This window comes from Rosa chinensis, chromosome 6 (assembly GCF_002994745.2).
Source record: "Rosa chinensis cultivar Old Blush chromosome 6, RchiOBHm-V2, whole genome shotgun sequence".
NCBI lineage: Eukaryota > Viridiplantae > Streptophyta > Magnoliopsida > Rosales > Rosaceae > Rosa > Rosa chinensis.
This window is the reverse complement of record NC_037093.1, coordinates 22,338,988-22,363,587: the sequence shown is the minus strand read 5'-3', so window position 1 is coordinate 22,363,587 and position 24,600 is coordinate 22,338,988. Positions and strand designations below refer to the sequence as shown.

Here is a 24,600-nt window from a genome sequence, read left to right as displayed (position 1 = left end):
TGTGTGCAGTTTATTTGAAGTTTCTTTCTGCAGTTTATTATTGTTATGTGCTTTGTGCAGTTTATTTGTGCAGTTTATTATTGTTATGTGCTACTGTGTGCAGTTTATTTGAAGTTTATTTGTGTAGTTTATTATTGTTATGTGCTACTGTGTTTAATTGAAGTTTCTTTCTGTAGTTTATTGTTGTTATGTGCTACTATGTGCAGTTTATTATGTGCTACTGTGTGCAGTAGTAGGACTGGACGAGTATGAGTGCAGCGAGGGCAGTAGCAGGATTGGACAAGTGCAGTAGCAGAATTGGACGAGTATAAGTGCAGTAGCAGGATTGGGCGATGACGAGTGCAGTAGTAGGATTAGGTGATGACGAGTGCAGTAGCAGAACACGAGTACAAGTGTAGTAGCAGAACTAAACGAGTATGAGTGCAGCGAGGGCAGTAGCAGGATTGGACAAGTGCAGCAGCAAAACTGGACGAGTACGAGTACAGTAGCAGGATTGAACGAGTGCAGTAACATGATTGGGCGATGACGAGTGCAGTAGCAGAAAACAAGTAGCAGAACTGGACGAACATGAGTGCAGTAGCAGGATTGGAAGAGTACAGTAGCAGGATTGGGCGATGACGAGTGCAGTAGCAGAAACAAGTAGCAGAACTGGACGAGTATGAGTGCAGTAGCAGGATTGGACGAGTACAGTAGCAGGATTGGATGATGAGATGAGAGTAGTAGGAGAGTGAGATTTTGTGAAGTAATATAAATGGATTATTCTCAAGGAAATAAAAGTAACATAAAGAATTATTCTCAGAAAAAAAAAAAAAGTAACATAAGGGAATTAGAAGTCAAAAGAAGTAATTAAGGGTAAAAAAGTAAATTAACTCATGGCATGAGGCAAGTGGAGAGCAAATTGTCCTTACTTGTAAAATTTGATCTTTATAAAATGATTAGAAGTTAAAAGAAGTAGTTAAAGATAAAAAAGTAAATTAACTCATGACATGTGGCAAGTGGAGAACACATTGTCCTTATTTGTAAGATTTAGTCCTTATATGTTTAATTCAATCTTTAGATGATTTATTTGTAAAGTCATCTTTTGTCAATAACTTAAATGTAATTTGTTATAGAATTTATTGCTCTGCCACTTATCCTTATCTTTCTATCTATTAATTAGTTAGGTGCATAATAAAAGGTCTGCTCACCTAAAGGAAAGTTTTTAAGGGACTGTGAGGGACAAGTAAATCTGACGGCCGAAAATAAATGCACAGTTTTAAGTTGTTATAATTTCTACTTTTATATTTAATACATGTGGTTTAGATGTATTTGTCCCTCACAGTTTGTCCCTCACAGTCCCTTAAAATTGTCTCTTAGGTGAGCAAATCTGGTAATAATAATAAGTTGAGCTCCGAATTTTATGTTTCATATAGGCAAAATAGTCAAATTACCCCCTAATTGTTCTCATGACTGTTGATTTACCCCCTGACATTTCAATTTTGATTATTTACACCCTCACTTTTCTAAATGATGCAAATTTACACCCTATAGTTAAATTTTAGACTTTCCATCCAATTTCTCCGTTAATTTGGGTAGCATGTGAGGGGCATTTTCATCTCTGCAACTGTCACTCAAAAAAAAATCAAGAAAAAATAGAAAACTTCTTCTCTATCTATCGATCTCTCAGTTATCTTCTTCTCAGCATGACCTCTTCCTCTATGTTCCTTTTATCGAGATCAATATAATACAATCCCAACTTGAATCAATCAACATGCATGACCTTCACATGCTTGTTGTAATTTTAATTTTCATATTCCATACATATAAATATTTTAGTTTGTTCGATGGCTTCTCAATCTTATACACAATACAAACCCCTCCAACTAGAAACATGGAAGATCAAATTCTCATATATATGAATGTTTGAAATATTAATGACCAGTCCGGCTTTCAAAGAAAAAGAAAACCAGAAACCTAAATGATCAAAGAATGTTTCTCCTTCACTGATATGATCATCCAATCATTTGATGTGACTAGCAAATATTAATTAAGCGATCAGTTGCAAGCTAACGATCAATCTTAAAATAAAGGGAGTGAAGAAGAAGAAGAGATGGACAAGGAAGACAAAGGGCAAGTTTTTTTTTCTTCCTTTTTTAACGAAGAACAGTTTTGTATTTTGTTTTTTATTTCTTTGACGATGTGTTGGTTTGTTTAATTTTTTTTTTTTTGGTGATTATTGAAAAGACAAAAAAAGCCCCTCACGTGCTAACTAAATTAACGGAAAATTTGATGGAAAGTCCAAAAAATAACGATAGAGTGTAAATCGGCAACAATTAGAAAAGTGAGGGTCTACATAATCAAAATTGAAATGTCATGGGGTAAATCAGCAGCCATGAGAAAAGTCAGGGGGTAATTTGACTATTTTGCCTTGTTTTATTTACAATCCAGGATTATATCCTTAAGCCCATATTCATCAGTAGTCATTGTCTTAAAAATTCTTGATTCGTTCTATCTAGGAAGCTCATGCATAACAGCATAAAGCTGATTTCAGTCTTACCATGCATCTTTATCTTGTGGCCAAATTACGATCAGTATCACTCTTAAATCCTCATATGTATAAATACCATTAGATCGATCGTCACCGTCAACCTACAAGACCGACTATCGAGCATCACCATAGGTACGTTTTTCTGCAAAACATGGTGACATAATGCGACACAACACGAACACAATTAGAACATGAATTTGGTTTATCTATTTTAACACAACATATATTATCGGAGGTGTTCATATTGCCTTTGCATCGCGAGTGTTTGTTCTTAATTAGAGCTCTTGACGCGGAGGTGTTGGCCGTGTTGGCCTTCATTGAAGCTATTAAGGGTGGCCAAGTTGAAAGACTGGCAATACTTGTGGGTCGAAACAGACTCGACTGCTGTTTTGAGGTATTTTGCTTCCCCAAAGTTGGTTTGTTAGCGGCTTCGTGTACAATAATGGTCTAAATGTTTGGCTCTTGCAAGACATTTTCATCTGCATGTTCTGCATGTTTCTCACATCTACAGGGAAGGGAATACTCCCGCTGACACTTTAGCTGACTATGGTGCCTCTCATGAGGGTGGGAACATGTGGACATCTCTACCATCATTCTTAGTTGCGGACTTTTATTCATCAAGGTCAGCTTATAGATTCTCGTAATGTTACCAGATTGCTCCATTTCTTCTCTTTGTACTAGCTTTGTTTCTTTAGTTATGTTTGCTTCCCTTTGCAATTGCCAGGATTTTTCTAGAAAGTTCCTAGTTTGTTTTCATTCTTCCATGTACTTTTGTTTGGGCTGGCATAGACTTCGTCCTCCATCCCATTTGTACGGTTTTTGAGTTATCAATAAATTCCCGATGAGTTAGCCCTCCTCTCGTTTCTTTAAAAAAAACAATTATATATATATATATATATATATATATGTATAAATGACCGATCCTAAATTATGGTACGTTGAAACAAAGTATTTCTACAAAGGCTCCTAGAGGAGCTCCCACTAGCATAGACAAGACAAATCCAATCGAACTAAAAATGACCTCTTTTTAAAAATAAAATAAAAATATAAAAAAACCTTAGGCCACCCCACCTTTACATATATAGTTGAGAATTGAACTTATGACTTTTACAATGTTAGAATTATAATTTACTAATAAGTCACAACTCACCGACATAACCAAGATTTGTCACCTAACTAACAACTAGGAAAAAATTAAAAAAAAAACTAACTAACATAATAAAATGCCTAGACGGGCCAAAGCCCACACTACCTCTCACAAAGGGAATTATTGAAACAAAACCAAAATAGGGTGAAAATAGCCCACAAAGTCCAATGGGAAAAGCCCCAAGTCCAACCGGTCTGGCCCAATCCAATCCCAGCCTCCACTCCCTTGAGCCAAAGCCGTCACACACTGTCGTCGTGACGCCTCCCGTCGCCACGACACCTCGACACAGCCACCTAGAAACAGCCACAGAACTTGTGTAGCAGTTCCAAACCTAAAGCGAATCTGGGAAACCTGTGCACTGAGCCTTTGACTACTTCCACGAAACTGCCATCGTTGCCGTTGTCGCCGCTTAGAGAGAATTGGAACAAAACCAACCCCAGCCGCTGTCCCTTGCACCGACGCCACAAAGACCTTACCTCTGAGGAGCTTCGAGTCAGAACCTGATCTTGACCATTCCCTGCTACCTCAAACTCCCTCGTCCCACAAGACAGGAGCAGGCCCTACTCCCGTCCAGTAGCAAACAACGACAACTAGGCAAAAGTTGTCGCCACCGTCGCTCTCCACGGGACGAGATCTTTGATCTCAATTGTTTGCTCTCTGATGCTCTGGCTGCGCTCTCGCGGCTAGGGTTCAGAAACTTCACATGTAAAAAATATTAATAATTTCCTTCCTGTTCAAGGAAAACCTAATTTGTGTTTAGCCCAAACTCTAGGTTACTTGACCTAGTGGTAATAAGATTTAATTAGAAGGATTTAGAATCCTAATCAATGTAGAATTACTTTCCTTGTATGATTAAGATTCTATGCATTGTAATCCTCTATATAAAGAGGCCCCTATTATCAATGAGAATACACAGCGAATTTCTCTCAATTTCAGTTTCTCTACAACACATTATCAGCACGAGCCCTAACCCTAGCCCTAAAAACCAAAACTCTTCTCACCAAAACTACCGCAAGCTCCTAGCCCTTGCTAGCCATGCCGTACGCTGCCTCTGCAGCCCTTGCGCACCCGTGTGCCGCCTGCTGCCCCTGCTGCATTTCCGCACTCCTGCTGCCCCCTGCAGCACAGCAGCATGCTCGTTCCTGTGCATATGAGTCAGTTTGCAAGCCCCGAAACGTCTAGTTCAGGACTTCAGATAAAAATTCTTCCTTCATCAAAGTTGTTCACCTCCGTCTCTTCTATCTGACTCCAAATTTAAGCCCAATTGGAGTGGTTTTGAGACCTGTACACCAATCGGAGTGGGAGCTGTTCAGAAGCGAATCTGCTCCGAATTTCAACAAGTTTGATTCGCCTAGGACTGAAGCTCGTCTGCAATCCTACAACGAGGATCGAATAAGCTCTGCAATCCTACAACGAGGATCGAATCGAATACGATTTGCAATCCTAAGAGGTATGGTTTACTAAAAGTTCCCGTTTTTGAAGTTTTTTTTTCAATTTCTTCTTCTTTTCTCAGGGACTTCCAACATCCCTTCTTCTACCCCCCCCCCCCTTTCTTCTTTATAGGGGAGACCAAAAGCCGAACTGTGGGGGTTCATGCTCACTCCAAGCTTGGAGCTTGTAGAGTCCTCCAAACTTAGAGTTTGTTGAGAAGAAAACGATCGACCACATACATCATTGTTTCGATCTAATCCAAAACCCCTCTTGGAATCGGATTTTCCTGGAAGCGACTACGCTCGGAAAAATCCCTAATTTCTTGGAAGCGACTATGCTCAGAAATTTAATAAGTTTTTCGTGGTAGCCCTTTTCGCTCCGAAACTAACCCTAATTTCTTGTTTTCTTTCAGGATGAGTAACCTGAACAAATTGGACTTTGCTCCATTAGGAACAACTGGCTCTGGATATCACAGGTGGGTTCGTGATATCCGCCAGCATCTCAAGGCTGTAGGAATCTTGGATATGATTCTCGAGCCTAGCCAGGACGTGATAACTATTGAGCAAGCTCAAGCTTTGGAAGCAAATAGAGCAGCCTTAGAGGCAAATAAGGCAAAAGTCATCATCCTAATGACTCGTCATATGGATGATTCGCTCCAGTACGAGTATATGAATGAAGAAGACCCCAGAAGGCTGTGGGTCTCACTTGAAGAAAGATTTGGCAACGTCCGTGACTCCTTGCTTCCTGACCTAGAAGTGAGATGGCATAGCCTCCGCTTCTGTGATTTCAAGTCAGTTCTTGACTATAACTCGGAAGCACTTCGCATTAAATCCTTAATGGAATTCTGTGGTAAAGAGATCACAGATGCGATGTTGATTGAGAAGACTCTCTCTACCTTCCCCGTCTCTGCATTGATGGTTGCTAAGAACTATCGAATCGATGTATATGCAAGACGGATCACAAGGTTTCATGAGCTCATTGGAGCTATGAATGTCGCTGAAAAGCATGACAATATCCTTGTGAAGAACTATAATTCGAGATCCGTGGAAACAGAACATATTCCGGAATCCAATTATAGTAGCACCTCTAAGAGAGGGCGCCAAGAGCGAAACCCTAATCTTAGGTATACTTCTGGACATTCTGATCCATATAATCGCTCTACTTGGGAAGGTAACCGCCAAAATAGGCGAACACGGAACCGAAGAGGTAAACGTGGAAAGAGAGAGGGAGGCAACGCCTCTGGCCATGTTGGTGGCGCCACCAACACTAAGAGCCATATAAATGACACTTTCAAAGCGCCTCAATCAATGGAGTTCAAGCAAAGAGATGTATGTTCTCGATGTGGAGTGTCTGAGCATTGGGAGCACATTTGTAGAGCTCGTGAAGAACTTGTCACCGCCTACAAAGCATATTGTGAAGCAAGAGAAGCTCACTATGTGGAACAAGAAGATCAAGAAGATGATCTAGAGTGAAGGGTTGCAGACTACAAATCTGGCTGGGATCAATAGATTGCCAATTCTGTTTAAGTCTTTATTTTCCAAGAGATGTAGGCGATTGCCATATTACCTTTATTGGATTAGATTTTCTTTGATCAAAGAAACAATGATGTACTCCGTTGGCTTATGAATAAAATTTCGAGTTCTTTTTATTATGACTCCATTTTGATTCTGAGCATATGACTTTGTGACTACGATGGCTAGGCCATCAATATTAATTCAAGGACATGGAATAGACCAAGTTCCACTTGCCAAATGGCACCTTGATTACAATTGTCACAGAAACTCTCTACGCTCTTAGGGCAAATCGTACCCTATGAATAGCCAACGAATTCCATGCGAAAATGCATGTGGAGAACGGAAATGAGTTCCTTTGCAATACCTTTAATGATTACGAACAAAGACGCATCTTAGAGAAGTTTATGTGTCTCTCTAGTGGACTCTATGTCACTATTCGAGCTATTAATCCAATAAAAGTTATGAGAGAAGATCTCTCGGATTTAGACACATATTGGCTTTGTCACGACAGGATCGATCATCCTAGTCATGATATGATGATCCGTCTACAAAGACTTCACACGGACATCTTTACAAAGCCCGTTCCTTAGGGAAATTAGGACTGAGACCGTCCTCTGCAAAGGATATGACAATACTCATTCTGTTCTTACAAATAATCCGTAAGGATTTTGTGGATTGATTCAACCAACTTGCGGATGCTTAAATACTTCATGATATTGGTTGACACGCAAACTCGCTGGTCACGTGTTGTGCCATTGTCCACCTATAAATGCTGCTTACGCTACACTCCTAGCTCATATCATATGACAATGGGCTCACTCCCCAGATCATCCTATTCAGTCAATTGGATTTGACTATGCTAGAGAGTTTACATAGAAAGACTTTCGATGGACATTGCAATGGGCTTGATGTTGGACATCACATTCCCATGTACACACCCAATTGGTGTCACGGAAACGACTACGATGGTAGTCCGAACATTGGTAATGCGCACCAATCTTCTTACATCCGCTTGAGGTGATGCAATATCGCATGCAGCTATGCTAATTCGTCTACAACCTACCGCCACTCAATGTACCTATGCGTTACAGCTAGTGACTGGGTACACGTATTTTGTACTTACGCACATTTGAGTGAGCTATTTATGTGCCCATTGCGCCGCCACAGCGCGCTATGATAGGTCCTTACAGACGAATGGTCAACTACGTTGGATTTGAGACTCCAACCATCGTCCGCCACTTAATGCCCTTGCTAGGCGATCTCCTTACCGCTAGATTTGCGGATGTCACTTTGATGAGACAGTCTTCCCGTCGTTCGGGGGAGATAAGAACACGAATGTTCAACAGGAACGACAGAAATTGTCGTGGCCTGTCCCCACTATGTCTCATCTCGATCCCTATTAAAGTGACGAGATCACACAAATATGCTGCAAACATGCCTGCAAGGAAGGACGTCCCTACGAGAGGACGTAGCGCCACCCTACACGGAGGTAGGCATGGCGCCAACTCCAAAGAGAGTGGCACTCTGGCGTTACAGGCCATGGCCCCAGCTAGGATGCTTGGGAGGTCCGTGGGTTCGAATGATACTTTGGCACATTCCAATCCTTTGATCATCGACACTCAAAATCCGTCTCATGAGTATCTTCCAGGTTATGGTTATCGTTGGGGGACGCCTCAACGTCAGAACCTATTCCTGAGAATATAGAGCTCTATGAAAATTACACTAGTGTACATGAGACGTGGGATAGAAACTCCATCATAATTGGTGATGCAGTTGCGTATTTTGTTGCGCATGAGTTTGTTGAGTCAGATGATATCGAACCACGCTCCGTTGATGAATGAATGCCAACGTAGAGAGATTTGGCCTAAATGGAAAGATGCGATCCAGGTTAAGATGGATTCTCTAACGAAGAGGAAGATTTTCGAGCTAGAGATGCTAACACCTCCTGACATAAAACCTATTGACTAATGGGTCTTCGTTAGAAAGCGTGATGAGAAAAAGAGATGGTAATCTCGCCTTATGGCGCAAGGCTTCTCACAAAACGCCCTGGAATTGACTACGATGAGACATATTCTCTCGTAATGGATGTCATTGCACTCTACTACCTTTTCAGTTTGGTAGTTTCCGAATAACTAAACATGCAGCTTACAAATATGGTCACTACGTATCTCTATAGGGATCTAGATACGGAATATACATGAAGGTTCATGGCGAACTTCATTTACCCAAGTCAAGAAGCTCTAGACCACGGAGCGCGTTTACAATAAGGTTGAAACACTCACTAAAGTGACTACTTGATTGGGAAGGGATATGCCCACGCGTTTCTATAACAAGTTTCGGATTCTATCGCGGTTCATGTTGGACATGATCTTCATTAGAAGTCTTTAAAGAGTTAAGGGAAACCGTTGAACACTTGAAATCCGAGTTTGAGATGAAGGATTTTGGGAGAACACGATTATGTCTCGGTTTGGAACTTGAGCATCGTGTCGATAGATGCTTAGGCATTTTGACAAGGTCAAGCCTTCAAGCACCCCCATGATCGTCCGTAGTCTTGATCCTGAAAAGGATCCTCTTCGTCGAAAGGATGATGACGAAGATGTGCTAGAGGCAGAAGTGCCTTACCTAGTACAATAGGCGCATTATTGTACTTATGCCAATGCACAAGACCGGACATCTCATATGTTGTGAACTTGTTAGCTAGATATAGCTCTGCGCCGACGCCAATGGATTGGTGTAAAAGATATCTTTCGATACTTGAGATGTATGAGTGATATGGGCTTGTTCTATCCCTACAAAGAGATGATGGATTCGGACCCATCACACACTAGGAACGCTGCCAACACTAGGCGCGTCCACTATCCCCATCCCAAAACGACATGTGTTTTGGAAGGTTTTGCTGATATTGGGTATCTCTCTGACCCACACAATGGTCGCTCCCAAACTGGTTAAGCGTTCACCATGGGAAAAGACCGTGATATCTTGGAGGTCTACAGAACAGACCGTAGTCGCTATATCTTCGAACAATGCAGAGATCATTGCTCTTCACGAAGTGGTTCGTGAATGTATATGGATTGGGTCCATAATTACGCATGTTCGAAGCAATTGTGGTTTGAAGTCTACCACAGATGAGCCTACGAGCGTTTAGGATAATGCTGCTTGTTTTGAACAAATGAGGCAAGGCTACATCAAAAGCAATTGCACCAAGCACAATCAGCAACAACAGACTCTCCTCGAGATCAAAGTGAACTAGGTTCGATCTGAGGACAGTGAGGCAGACTTGTTTACTAAGTCATTGCCCAAATCCACGTTCGAGAAACATATGGCAAGAATTGGCTTGCGGAAATTATCTGAACTCCCATAATCATAGTCATCAGGGGGAGGCGCAGACATCAGGGGGAGATGTCTACATGTTCGTCTCGAATCGTGAAGGGTGTGTTGTGCTCTTTTTCCCCTTCAACCGAGGTTATTTTTGTCCCACTGGGTTTTTTGTTACTCGGCAAGGTTTTTAACGAGGCAACGAGAGAAGCACCGCGTTTGGGCAACACAAGGGGGAGTGTTCAAGGAAAACCTAATTTGTGTTTAGCCCAAACTCTAGGTTACTTGACCTAGTGGTAATAGGATTTAATTAGAAGGATTTAGAATCCTAATCAATGTAGAATTACTTTCCTTGTATGATTAAGATTCTATGCATTGTAATCCTCTATATAAAGAGGCCCCTATTATCAATGAGAATACACAGCGAATTTCTCTCAATTTCAGTTTCTCTACAACACTTCCCTATTAATTGGTTAGGGTAGCATTTACAATATAAGGGATCCAATGGAACTCAGTCCTTCTGGCGCTAAGAAGAAGTAAATCTCGATCTCCTCTCAAAACACAAGCATATCAACAAATTGTTTTTTTTTTTTTTGGTAACATGGGGCCTAAAAAGACCCAAAAACAACCCCCACCAACTTAAAGCATTACAAACTTTCCTAAATTTAGGAACTTCACTCTAATATAAACATATAATTATACCCTTTTAATGAGGGATTCATTTTTTTTTGATATTTTAAGTAATCGATTATCAGATCAATTTTTCGATCACATATCAACATCTCCACCATTCAGTTTTTAGGTCTATATGTGTAGACCACTTCAGTAAATTTTCAGCCGAATTAATAATTGTTAAGACGTTCATCATAGTGATCATCTATAATTATAAACATAAATGATTTAGGTTGGACAGATTTGGTTCGCCCATTGATTTAATCTAGTTCGATACTTTAACAGCTGAAAATTCGCAGAAGTGATCTACTCATGTAGACCTAAAAATTGAACGGTGGAGTTGTTGTTATGTGTTCGAAAATTTGTTCTAATAATTGATCCCTTAAAATGGCCAGAAAGAGATATCCCTTAGTGGAAGTGTCCTACATATACAGTGCCTTTCTAGTGAGGATCTTTGGCCATTTTAAATGATCTATTGTAGGACCCACTTTACATATCAGCATCTCTATTGTTCAATTTTTAGGTCTTTAGGGGTATATCACTTCTATAAATTTTCAGCCAAGTTAATAATTGTTATGATGCCAACCTAGATACAATTATTTGACAAACCAAAGTTGTCAAACTTGAACCATTCATGTTCATAATTGTAAATCACGATTATGAATACATTAAAGGTTATCAATTTGGTTTGAAAATTTTCACAAGTGATTTACTCATTGAGACCTAAAACCTAAAAGGTCGAGATGCTGATGTCTGATCGAAAAGTGGGTCACACAAGTAATCCCTTAAAATAGGATTCCTTAATGAAAGGGCCACACACACACACACGTAAAATCATTAAAATATCTATCTGTCTATCTATCTATCTATATTATAAAGTCAAGCACTAAGGCTTAACCAAAATATGGATTGCCCAAAATACCATTTAGTTTTATAAAATCAGAAAAACATAAAGACAAAAAATAATTTTTAAAGAAGTGTGTGCAATTGAAGTGCCTTCGGCCAATCCCATGTGCATCGCATAGGTATAAGGCTAGTGTACATGAAAAGATACTATAATAACCAAAGAGTTGATTTGCTCTTGGTGTACAACATATTTATTCAAACTTTGAATCCGGTTTGCATATTCTTAATTATTTCTGCTGACTAGTCATCGATACAGTTGATAATGAATTTTCATAAGGGAAATTAGCATTGAAGCACACATCAAATAACAAATGTAAGTAATAATAGCTAAGTTTTGTGCCAATATATCTTGGCCTTTACCAAATCCACCATACTTACAGACTCTTTCTATCCACAGGACTTTAAATTATGTGGGAAAAGATCAACTACAAGAAAAATTGGTATATGCAAGGAATTTTCTCCTTGAAAAAAAGCCAAAAATTCCTTGCAAAACACCAAATAAAAGGAATAAATTCATTCAAAACAAATGCAAAGACATAAAATTCCTACAACCTACTGCATTAATCTAATTGAAAAACCCTAGGAGAGTTTTCTCTCAACACTAGTTGTCTACGGCCTCCTAGCCTTCCTTGATAGCCTCTATCGCTGGTTCTTTCCTCGACTACTCTCTCTTTTTGCCTATGGCCTCCATTGATGCTGTTACAGCGAGTTTCGCTGCCTCTCTTGCTCTTGTTGAAGGGGGTAGAGCCCCTGATCTGGGGAAGATTGGCAGAGGTCCTGTGCGCAGGTCTTCCCAATCTTTTCTCATTAGTAAGCCGTTGACCAGAAAGCCAATCAATATAAAGGCCTTCATGTCCCACTTCAATCGAACTTGGATGGTGGAGAAGGAATTTAGGGTTCAGGAACGGGCTGGTGATCTGTTCTTGTTCTCTTTTGCTTCTGTACGTACGTGATCGTAACAAAGTTCTCCGACTGGGGTGGGTCTGGTGCTATGATCGAGCCCCTGTCTGTTTTGAAGAATATGATGGTGTTAAGCCACTGCATGAAATTCAGTTCAAGCTTCTCCGGATCTGGACTAAGGTTTCCGACATCCCACCTTTATATGAAGAACCTGAGAATCTTACGCTAATTAGTAACCTATTGGGTGGTTTTTTGGACTACGACAAGAAGGAGTTCAGGAAAGGGTCGATTAGGGTTTTGTTCACTCACGACATCTCTAAACCGATCCTGCTTGAAAGAAGAGTTTTCCTGGATACTGGGGTTGAACCTGTTCTACAATTCCAGTTCGAGCATCTGAAAGGGAGATGTTCTCAATGTGGACTCATCACTCATGCGGGGCTTGCTTGTCTGGAGCCAATTTCCTGGCCCTTCAGCCTCTGGGGGGGCTCCTTTGCTTTCTCCGCAAAGGATAAGCGGGATCTCTTCACTGCCTCCTCGTCCATCCCAAAGAAGAAAAAGCCAGTCTTTCGCCGAGTGGAGTGTCCGAGTTCTGGTCCTCCTTCTCCTACAGATTCGGTTCCTGTAACAGCCAATCCTGTGACTGCTGATAGTACTTTGGAGCACAGTTTGGAGAGTAATGGAGCTCTCAGTGAGGAGACTATTGTTGATGTTGCTTGTGATCTACCCACAGGTATGCAACAGAAGCAGGAAGCTTTGCCTTCCAAGAAACGGGAGCGGAATGGGGATTGCAATCCCTCTCCAAAGAAATTCAAGACAATCTTGGGTGGCAAGATTCCTATATTGCAGGCAGAAGCACTCGGCCTCATTAAGGAGGATAGTGATGTTACTTTGGTAACTCTAAAAAAGAAGTCTGGCAGGCCTTTTGGAAGCAAGAATAAAATTCAGCGTGCCAACAAGAAGTCTAATGGTGCTCCTCTGAAGATTACTTATCCTACTATCACTGGATCAGTTCCCAGCCCTAGGGACAAGGGCAAAGGAAAGCTTTAGGTTTTCTATGTTTTCTTGCCTAATACTAGAAGTTGAGTCTTCTACTACTTTCATCTTAGTTTCTCTAGTTGTACACCAATTGAGGTCTCTAGGCGTCTCTGTTACTACTTCATGGGAAGTTGGTAGGGAGGATTTTGTTTCTTGCTGTTAGGCTCAATAAGTGAGCGAATGTGTTAGCAGTGAGAGTCACTTGTCATTTGCTTGGTAGCTTATACGATTTATGATTTTGGTGTAGGACAGCATTTGATGTACGTGCATGCCTTCTGGTCATGGATAAATGAATGAAATTATCTATTTTCCTCAAAAAAAAAAAAAAAAAAGACATAAAATTCCTTGCATTTGAGTTCACAAATGCACGGAATTTTTCATCTCAAATGCAAGAAATTCATCACCTGAGATCCGTGTGTTAATTGTGGTTAACTAATAACTAATATACAAGGACAATTAACATGAGTCCTTAAAGTGGTAAATTTTCTTACTTACCACATTAGTCTACAAAATAGTAATATTAGTCCTCAAAGTGGTAACATGAATCCTTAAAATTGTAAATTTTCTTAATTTACCATATGAGTCCTCAAAATAGTAATATTAGTCCTCAAAATGGTAACATGAGTCCTTAAAGTGATAAAAATAGTTGATGTATGAGAAATATTAATATACCATAGATTTACCCGATAAGATAATAAGAATAATAATAATAATAATAATAATAATAATAGAGGATGAAGCTAGCAAGGCAATAAACACTTCTCAATTCGTACGAGTTCTTTCGCCACATCGATCATATCAGGCCGTGCTTCACTACTGTCACTGGTGCATAACAATGCCAGTGCAAGGAAATCATGCAAGTATTGTTGTGTGTGTTTATCTCCCTTGGCCTCTCTAAGGACTTCAGGATCCACTATTGTCTCAATCTGGCCATCACAAGCATGAGATTTCACATATGGAATAATTGACTGATACTCTCCTCCCTCTTCATATCTAATCAAAGCTTCTTGTCCTGTCAAGAACACAAGTAATAGAACACCAAAGCTGTAAACATCACCTTTTTCCGAAATGTAACCAGACCTCATGTAGGTAGGATCAACATAACCAAATGTCCCTTTCGGGTTATCTTCAGCATACGATTGCTTAGGAGGTATGGTTATGGACAGTGAGAAGTTGCAGAGTTTGGGGACATAGTCCTCATCCAAAAAAATGCAGTTGGGTTTCATGTCCCTGTGAATGATAGGCCTCGGAAAGGCGGTATGAAGATATGTAAGTGCATTTGCAAGCTGCTTTGCAATACGCAACCTAACTTTCCAGGGCAAGGACTCATTGGCCCCGAAACCTCCTTGATAAGTGACAATTCCTTTTGTTGCATATTCATGCACCAGAGCTGGTATAGGGAACTCTAAACAGCACCCCAAGAGCTTCAAGACATTCTTATGGTTGCTCATTTGCATTGAAACGATAATGTCACGAATAGCCAGGGACCTAGTTTCATCCCCGGTCCCCATGAACTTCTTAACAATGATATATCGATCGTCTAGAGAACCCTTGAACACTTTGTAACCATGGTAAACATGTACAAAACGATGAAATTGACTAGCCTCAGTAGGCGTACAATTTTGTATGATGCAGGAAGGATCAAAATTGTTGGTGGCCCTGATGAGCTCAGAAGCAGAGTAATTGCGAATAGGATTAGATTTTCCATCACAAGAAGCAATGAGATCCTCTAATAAGATGCTTCCGTTGTTGAAGAATGCTCTACCCCTTTCGTCCATTAGATCTAAAACTTGCTGCAATTAGAACCCTTCCTCGTACTTTGTCAACCTGATACATATATGCAATGTAGGTGAAACACAGAGACCTAGATTAACAGAAATCAAACGACAGGAAATCATTGAAATCAAAATAAGCTAATCCAAATACCATTCAGCTAGCGCATTAGCGCATTTGCTTTTCATTTTTTCTTTCGAACTTCACATGAAACTCAAAGGGATATATAGCTTCTATATTTGTTACAACTGATGATAATAATGAGATGCATGACTCTATTTTTTTCCAGTTATATGGAATAAACAATGGAAGACTTTAGCTTTCCTTAAATTTGGGAATCATTCACAAGAGAATTTTGATTTAACCCTCCTTCAAAAACTGAGCTTGATTAAAATCTTACATAATGTTGTCAAATAGAAACCAAAATATACTTCTAGCTAGGAACAGGAACATCTTAAATCAGGTAAAGAAAGATACACATTCATACATAGCTTATACATTAATACAGATCAAAACCATAACTTACAAGTTAATGAATGAGACAGTAGTTTGTTCTTTCCAGCACTCAGTGGCATGCAGCTCAGAATTGGGTTCAGATTTCACCAAGTAAACAACAGTTTGTTGATTTCGAATTCGACCTGGAGTCCATTGGAGATTGAGTCACTTCTGCAGGCAGCAGTTGTGGTTTAGTATTTGAGAATGAGGACTGTTATTACAGTATGGTTGCAAAGTCCACGATAAGACTGGTTGGTCGATAGAGTAGCAAAATTTTTCTTCTTGGTACATACGGTATGAATTTTTTGTTTGTGTGTTTTTTTTTTTTTTCGTTAATTATATTGGAGAGGATCAAATCTCCAATCTAGTCTAATAATTTGATTCCCAACCCTCCATCACCACTTAAGCTAAGCCCAAGGGTTTATACAATGTTACTGCGGTGCTCACAAGGGATAGTGAGCCAACTGATCCAGTGGGTCGGTAGGCAGATACATCTCAGAGGGTCAGTCCCGGAGAACTTGCAAAAAAGAAATGTAAGAGAAGCGAATGTGTACCAGCCAACCGTCTTTTGATACCAAGTTAGCTGAGTGACGGTTATAGAAGAGGAACAATGTTAGAACAGAGAATGATACCTAATTTGCCGTCCAACGATCTTTTTTTTCTCTAATTAAACTATCAGACGCGTTTCGAATCTTGAAAATGCAAAATTCAATCTCTCGTTTTCATTTTGCAAAACAGTTTCCACAAGACCATTTTGTAAAACGTTACCATACTCGGCCGAACTGTGCTTTAGAAAGTTTTCTTACTAGAACTGTTAGCATTTGTCTAGCTGGTTAGCTAGTTAGCCCAGTTAGCATGCAAAAAGCAATTTGGTGCTCTATTTCTTGTACACGCAAAGAATCAGCCTTTCATGACTACTAGTGCAATAAGATAGAATACTCATATTTCCTTACAGAGAATAATATATATTACATTCAAAATGTCTAATTTGCTGTTAACTAACGTCTCTATTACTGATCTGATTCTTCAACAGAATTAGATTTCCTCAACTGACTTCTTAAACCCTTTAATTGGGTGTGGCAATGTTCAAGGGAAACAAACAGCTTCAACAGATAATTTTTTCAGCATGCTTGGACATGGATCCATCCCAAAATTCGCATCTGATATGGTCAATGAACATTGCTGCTTACCTATACACTTCTGCAAAGACAAAATAGCAGGAAAAAAATATATGAAAACAATATAAGAATCCGTTCCATAGTTCAGAATCTTGGACAAATCATTTTAGTGAACGAATTTGGTGACCCTTGCATTAGTGATCTTGAATAGGTAAAGAATGTACAAGAGTATTAAAACTGGGAAAATTTGACCTCAACTGCAATAATTAGGAGCAGTCTGAAAAGTACCTTCTCAATGACAGCCTTCGAGTTTGGAGCGTGACATGTACCGTGCTGAAAATTCCCACAGCTTCCAGATGGAGTTCCAAAACTTGAAAACTTAATAGCAGAAATGGAGTATCCATCCGTACAGTGTAGGCTCATTATAGGCTTCTTTTGCTCTTCCAGTTGGCCACGGCTCTCAGTATGCCAATTCCTATTATGTGGGTGATTTTCAGAAACCTCAGCACAAACAGTGCTCACTGAACGTTTGACAAGAGCAATCTTTGATACATCCCCACCAATCTCCTCAAAAACTACCAATAGGTTTTTAGATTGCTTTAACCAGGACCTAGGAACATGGTACCTGAAAGGTAGGACAATAATCCCATATTATTAAAGCAGTTTGTATTTTGTAAGGCTTTTTCTCATTGATTTCTCAAATTGTGGTATAAGAAATTTGTACGTACCATTGTTGAGTTGGATGGTTACAACCATACTGGCACTTGTTCTTAGGCCTGAAGGTACCAGAATAACTACACGCACTGCAATCCCCGTTAGCATAAGTAGTCCAGTATCTTCCAATGCTTTGCCCATTGATCCATAGTTGACCCTTGCCCATACTTCCCATGTCCAAAGCCAAAGGTTCATCTCCTTCAGGTGCATCAAAATTGACCTGAGAGTTCAATTATAACTGTTAACCATCAATACTCCATGGTCTAAAGGCATCAATTCCAAGCTAGTGTTGGTCTGTTGGAGCATAAACCAACTCTAACACATCCGTCTTCAATCCTTAGCTGAGAAAGTTTTTCTTTAAAAAATAAATAAAACATAAGAAAGAAAAAAGCACTACCGTTTAGTCAAGCTTCAGTATTTGAAGTTTCATTTTCATACCTTAAACCATGTCAGTGGCTGTTGATTCTTCACCGCTAAGGACACCCTCGTCCAATCCACTGTCGAGATGGAACTTGGAGAACCCAGGTTCATGGCTTCTCCTTTTAGGCCCACCTGTAATTGGAAACAGATATGAGTGGGCATTCCTCGAGTACACAAGCAAGTGACCAAAATCAAATGAAAGTAGTATTTATAGACCTTGTGTGACCATTTCTGCCATGATAAGTCTCTGCTTCCTTGGTCTAGCCCATGTAGAGCAACTGGTCCCAGTACTCCAGCATTCCGTGTCTCAAAGTGAGGACCATTGTTCTTTGACAACATCAATAACAAAAAAGTTCAGATAAATTCTTCTAAGAAAATAAAATATGGCTAGCATAATTAAGATGTGAGAATTTGGGATTCATTTCATAGACAATATCAAAATAAGCAAAAATTCATAGTGCTATGGATAAATAGAAGTTCCAAATGCATATGATCTAGAGAAAATCTAGAACCTCCCCTAGGATCTTATCAGAAGCAGCTAGTCCATCTTAGTCCTGCATGTGATTTTAGATAGCTGAGATATATCAACACTAAATGTCAATGGAAATGTGAGCTTCACATGGATCAGTCAAAGAATCATGCAGCCAGTATCTCACCTATTAGAAACTATGTCTACATACAGGAAGATAGGTCATCCACTAGAGTAACAATAGGAAAATTACAAAGACAGTGTCCAAACACGAAATGAAAACTTCTACTCCAATCCCCATTTCTGTATAGATCGCACAACTTCTAAGCCAAGTCAGAAAGACTTCTAATAGGTCAGAACTCATAAGATTCTCATCTTCCAGCTTCCCAGTGTTCCTCCGCTCTCTCACAGATGAAAGCCCCATAGTCATATATTCTCTCAAATGACATACACAAATTCTTGTTTAGACATATTTATAGTGACCTCCACTAGTTCGTCTTCCAAACAAACTCTCACCCAACTTACGGTTACCCAGATACAAGTTGCAATTAATCAAGGCAAATCAGACCAACTTAGGACATTGTCGACATTAAATTTTTTTGTCTTTTCTTATGTCAAAATATTGGAGTTACAACAAGAGGATATATAGAACTAACCGGCAATCCAACAGCTATACTGAGAAGTGAGATTTTATTCAATCCAGCATGCAGGATGACATTTCCTGTAAAAGTGAATCTCTTGTTTTTCCTAGTCCCATACGCCGATCCTAACATTACAGCACATCACTAACATTTAGGTACCAGTGGCATAGTTCTTTTAAACAGACTCGGAGAACTATTTGTCTTCTAAATCATATCTATATGATGTATTTCTCCTGAACATAAGCATGTCATCAATTTACCTGAGAGCTGCCCATTGATAAAGACATGCATAGCATCACCAGCTGATTGCACGGTCAGAGTTGGATGTTGACCACCACGTAGAAATGATTCAGATGATTTAATGTCGATACTATAAACATCAATTTATGCTGAATTAGTTTCACTGATAGGATTTACGTGTTCAAAGATTTATGTTCAATGAATGCAAGAATCAAGTGCTCTTATCTTACTTGGTTGTGTACCATAAGTAATCACTGAAGTCTCTGGTGATGTTCAACTGATCTAAGAGACCAATTACCGTGAGTTTCGTATTGCTAGCAACTGAAGAGATGTCTTCACTGAAGGTTTCCCATGAGCGCAACTTAGAGTTAGTAGGAAAAAACTGTTTTTGGGATGTTTGAACTCCCACCTGCAATGAAGAGCATAATGACCAACTCTTATTATTTCTGTGCGTATGTTATGCCAAATGAAAACAAACTACATGAGCTGGACAATTCTCCGAAATTTTGAGAAATGTATTGTTGGAATGAAAATATTTCATGAAGAGTGTCTGGAGAAGGCATTGGTCCCAGTTTGATGTATCAGTGTGGAAAATATAAAAATATAAATGTCGAGTAAGCAAGCACTGCAGTTAGCATTGTTTATTTACTTACTTGGGCAGTGTTGTATACAACATTTTTACAATCTGGCAAGATGCTGATGGACCAAGGTGGGAGGTGATAGTTCATCTGATTGAAAGTCACAGTTGCAGCTGACTTTGTATTGTAATTTGAGAGAAAAGCTGCACAATCTCCTGACTTGGAAGAGAATACGTGTGCCTGGAATTTGAATAAATTCAGTGAACAAGCGTGCGCTTCCATATCTTCAGAACTGTCCTAACTGTCAATTCGGTTGAAATTTACTTGAAAGAATCTTTCAGCAGTAATTGCTTTTTTAAAATTACTGGAAAGCCACTTTTAAGCCAAGTTCATATTTTTCTTGAAGATAATAAATAACATGATATGAAGTGTTCAACATAGAGCTCTTTTGACTTCTGATAGCTTTCTTAAGCTTCTCGACTAAGATGTAGAAGATGAAGCTGCTTTTAGTTTTTACTTTGTGTTGCTTTCTAGTATAGAAAATAGTACACTTGGAACCTTTAGAAAAGCCAACAAACCTGTTCATAAGTCCCCAAGGATGTAACAGTAGAATCAGTGTTTAGTAGAGCTTGCTCACATAACTTAACAGCCTTATGGAGTTCCTTTAAATGGCCATATTTAGGTTGCCTGATCAAGCCTATCATGTCAGCCAAGAGTTAGAAGGCTGCAAACTTAAAAGTAATTGCATCTTAAGATATACATTTGAAGAAAGATTACATTAGAGAAGAAATCTATTATAAGTTTTTCAAAGCCATTACGGGTTCACTGTTCTCACCATATTCGTCAATGGGAGCATCATAGTCATAACTGGTAGTAATAAATGGACCTCCTGCAGTTCTTCCAAAGTTTGTTCCTCCATGGTACTGCAGGCAATGATAAATGATTAGCAGTTTTACTCAAATATCTCCCATCTTTAACTCTGTGAGGAGTTATCACAGGATCATATCAAAAGTTCAAACTACAGCTAGACCCTAAAGTATATGTTGCCACACATAATGGTTCATTTGATTGCATAATTGTTGTATAAGAAGTAAAGAAGGTATAAGCTTCTTCAACAACCTTCAATCTTTATCAGGTGCAAGGTTTTCATACTAGGATATGGTTTCAGGATAAAATAATACAGAAATGGCTTACAGGAGCTAGTTTCCTAGTGACAAGTACTGGGTTAAACAAATTAACTCACCATGTAATAATTTATGAAGGATCCTCCATTCTGAATGAATCGGGCAACTCCAAAAGCCAAATCTTCAACAGGTCGCTTGTAAATTGGGCCACCAAATTCTGTAAACCTTTAAGGGCACAGAAATTGTAAATATCCAATGCAGAAGGTTCTGACAGCAAAGATAGATGTAAAACTTACCAGCCAGTCCAAGCCTCAGTCCAAAGTGTGGGTTTATATGGTTTGTTTGGAGAAAAGTAGTCGCAATAAAAACCATTGCAAGTGTTTATCTGTATACAAGAATATGCAAGTGTTTATCCATTCTATCTCTCCCTCACAATAAAAATTTAAGCACTTTCACATAAATTTTTTCCTTTCATAATTTAAACAAATTGAAGCTTGACTGAGGGATAACATTAGTGAAGTTAGCCATTCATGGGACACATAAAACTCCTAACAGAAAATAAAACAGAAAAAGATGGTGATTTAATGTCATTTACTGCGATCTATGCATATTGGTGCTAACACAAATTTCAAGGGTAATGTTAATATGCTCACCACTGGGTCTGGGGCATCCTCTTCCTTGCACATGACCCATGGAACACCAGTACCCATTCCAACAGCCATCTCTGCAGCCCAAGTCATGTATGCATGACCAGCAGCACCAAAAAGCTTGCTTTCTGGCTCATATTCATTCTCAATCTGCAATACATAAATATTAGTAAATGAGGTAAAATTAGACCAAGAGAGCACAATGCACCTCATTGAAGAGCCTAAATTTTTCCGTTAGTATTCTTTCTTTTCTTTTCTATTTCAGTTTTCTCATCTAAGCTGAAAGTAGTGTCAAGTGAAAAATATCTAGAAGTATTCTAAAACTAAGCTGAGGGTACTTACACAGAAATAAACAATTGTAATAAAAGACTACCTGAGAAAGGATAATGGGGCCACCTTGGGACTCAAATAGCTTTTCATGCATCATCAATTGAACAATCTTCTTGGTAAATTTTTTCATTGCTGACTGCAACACCAAGACGAGCAAAAGTCTAAGTTAGCTCACTATATTCATTGAGAACTTGAATTTCCAATCACATATCCTTCCTTCACTCCACACACACACCTTGAAAGGCTCATTATCTGTTCTGAAGCTAATGCCTGGAACATACTTGAGCCAAACTGGAAATCCCCTGCAAAATATTAAAAAAAAAAAAAAATCCAATAAATGAACATGTGAAGCAGATAGGAACATAAACCCATCACAATTCTTCAGGGAAAAGTAGTCATTACCCAAAATTCCATTCTGAGCAAATGTACGGCCCAATGCGAAGATGCACATAGAGCCGTGCCTCTTGGACTAACTTAATGAAGCGAACCAAATCATTTCTCCCTTCAAAATTGTACTACAACCCAAAAGTTAACAGACAAAGGTGGACAAATGAGAAGAAAGAAATCGAGAATTGAACAAAATGTAATGTAGCAATAGCAGAAAATCACAGTACATTGCCAGGAGATGGCTCATGAAGATTCCAAAACACATAGGTGTCTATAACATCCAACCCACCATCTTTGGCCTTCTCTATAAGACCTTCCCACATCTGCATTTCATTAAATAAAAGAGTTGAATGAAAAGAGTTTACAAAATAAAGATAAGAGTATACAAATCAATCACATTTTGTTACAAAATATGGTCCTGAAACTCCAAATAGATGGGGAGAGAACATACCTCAGGAGTACTTCTAGGATAGTGTATGGACCCAGAAAAGAGAATTCTCCTCTGCCCATTAATGATAAGAGCCTTCCTGTCATAGCTAACATTGCACTGTATCACCTGAAAACGTAGAGACAACACAACTAAGCAGAGAAGAACCCAGCTCAAAGCTGAGCTAGCTCCCATTCTTCAGAGAGAGAGAGAGAGAGAAGAAAATGTGAAAGTGGACTGGATAGGAATGTGGTCACTATTTAGCAGCAAAGGGCCAAAGAGTTCATTTGTCTTGAGTAATGGGATTACAGTATATACATGCACAGTGAGCATTGGCTCCAAAGGAGAAGAAAACAAGATTTCAAGGAAAAGGGCAGCACCCAAACTGTACCAAAAGACGAAAAAGTCACTCACTAGGCTCCACTGCGGCATTAAATAAATACTTTGTGTGCAGAGAGCCAGAGAATGTATGGAGCGCATTGGGCATGATAATGGAGACTCTGGACAAGCCCATTTCTGCTAAGCTAGGTATGGCTGAGAGAGCTGGAGACGCCTTGGTTTGTTTTTCTTGGTAGCTGCATGCAGAGAAATCGATTTGGGTAGATATTTCTGAAAGCGCCACGGCCATGGGCAACTCCCAACTCCATATTTACTATTTACTGCTGACCAGTGATTCAGTGAATTACTAGAAGACTAGAAGTCACTTTTCTATTTCTGAGATTAACATTAAAGTTGCAAGTTCGGACTTTCTTAGATTGTAAATTTACCCCTTAAAATTACGATTTAAATGTTACCCGAATCGTCAAATTTTATGATTTTTGCAAATCAAGAAGTGTTGGTTTGTAATAGGGCTGCCACTTGGTTTGGTAATTACCAAACCGACCGAATACCAACCCATACTTTAGGTTTGGTAAACCGATTTTTTGGTAACCGAAATCGAAAATTACCGAAAAAATTAGTTTGGTTTTGGTAAATACCAAATCTACCGATTTTCTAAATATTAACTTTATATACTATGGTTTTCAATACACATACATGTATATTAAGAAATAAACATAAAAGCTTTCAAAATAGTATGAACATTACTCAATATACTACATAATTAATAGTACATGTATTTTGAGTAACCTAGTCCAAGATAGTTAAATAACCTAGTTTTATTGAAAATGGCTAAAATTTGATGTCATATATACAAAAGAAAGCTATGATTAGTAGATTTTTTTATGGAAATAGGTCAGCCCTTTCATTATAATTCAGCAAGCAGTACAAAAACGAAACACCCATTTGGGGTTGACAGAAAGAATTGTTCCTTAGAACCTCATGAAACCCTATTCTAGAAGAATAAAACCCAAAAAAATCCCGAGTACATCCACCTTTTGGTAAATTTACGCAACTTTATGCTAACAAAAACCAAGAAACCTCGAAACTTACATAAAAAGATTCCAAGTAAGGCATTGGTTTTTGCGACCCAAACAGAATTAAACTAAAGCATTGGTAGAATGTGTGTAACGTCCCGTACCTCAATTTACTAGTTTACTAGTCATTTGGACGGTAAACGACAATTACTTTCACTTTTTACTTTGTTTCGATACTTTTAGTGGCCCTAAAAGTTGACTTTTTGTTCGGGTCAAAATTTGAGAAAATGTTCTTCATGAAAGCTGTAGAGAACGTTAAACCGAGCGCGTGCATATGTGGTACGTAAAAATCGGAGCTCGTATGCGAAAGTTATAAGCGAAAATGTGAATGTTACTGTTCATGGTAACTTTCTATATATATAAAAAGTTACTGTG

At 39.0% G+C, this 24,600-nt stretch overlaps 2 protein-coding genes across 3 annotated transcripts in view; both read right to left on the bottom strand.

Annotated features, from left to right (window-relative positions):
- Positions 1-23,237, bottom strand: part of LOC112172882 (beta-galactosidase 3) — a 50,107-nt gene extending 26,870 nt beyond the window's left edge. Inside the window, exons 1-19 of one of the 2 annotated variants that reach the window (XM_024310378.2) lie at positions 22,835-23,223; positions 22,611-22,706; positions 22,399-22,511; positions 22,232-22,298; positions 22,040-22,132; positions 21,673-21,816; positions 21,316-21,404; positions 21,139-21,244; positions 20,731-20,818; positions 20,474-20,592; positions 19,971-20,135; positions 19,548-19,726; positions 19,338-19,447; positions 19,093-19,202; positions 18,184-18,294; positions 17,986-18,099; positions 17,562-17,767; positions 17,122-17,458; positions 16,603-16,915 (exon numbers count right to left, since the gene is read on the bottom strand). In XM_024310378.2, the coding sequence (XP_024166146.1) occupies positions 16,802-16,915; positions 17,122-17,458; positions 17,562-17,767; positions 17,986-18,099; positions 18,184-18,294; positions 19,093-19,202; positions 19,338-19,447; positions 19,548-19,726; positions 19,971-20,135; positions 20,474-20,592; positions 20,731-20,818; positions 21,139-21,244; positions 21,316-21,404; positions 21,673-21,816; positions 22,040-22,132; positions 22,232-22,298; positions 22,399-22,511; positions 22,611-22,706; positions 22,835-23,005 (2,532 nt within the window). In that variant the 5' untranslated portion in view covers positions 23,006-23,223 and the 3' untranslated portion in view covers positions 16,603-16,801. Of the gene's footprint in view, positions 1-16,602; positions 16,916-17,121; positions 17,459-17,561; positions 17,768-17,985; positions 18,100-18,183; positions 18,295-19,092; positions 19,203-19,337; positions 19,448-19,547; positions 19,727-19,970; positions 20,136-20,473; positions 20,593-20,730; positions 20,819-21,138; positions 21,245-21,315; positions 21,405-21,672; positions 21,817-22,039; positions 22,133-22,231; positions 22,299-22,398; positions 22,512-22,610; positions 22,707-22,834 lie in introns of those variants that run through there. The other variant, XM_024310379.2, reaches the window with a different exon arrangement.
- Positions 14,092-15,909, bottom strand: LOC112172883 (serine/threonine-protein kinase ZRK1). The gene is made up of 2 exons (XM_024310381.2): positions 15,747-15,909; positions 14,092-15,274 (listed from the first exon to the last, which is right to left on the bottom strand). Exon 2 carries the CDS (start codon positions 15,223-15,225, stop codon positions 14,188-14,190), a length of 1,038 nt encoding a protein of 345 aa, XP_024166149.1. The 5' UTR covers positions 15,226-15,274; positions 15,747-15,909; the 3' UTR covers positions 14,092-14,187.
- Positions 23,238-24,600: the final 1,363 nt, after the last annotated feature.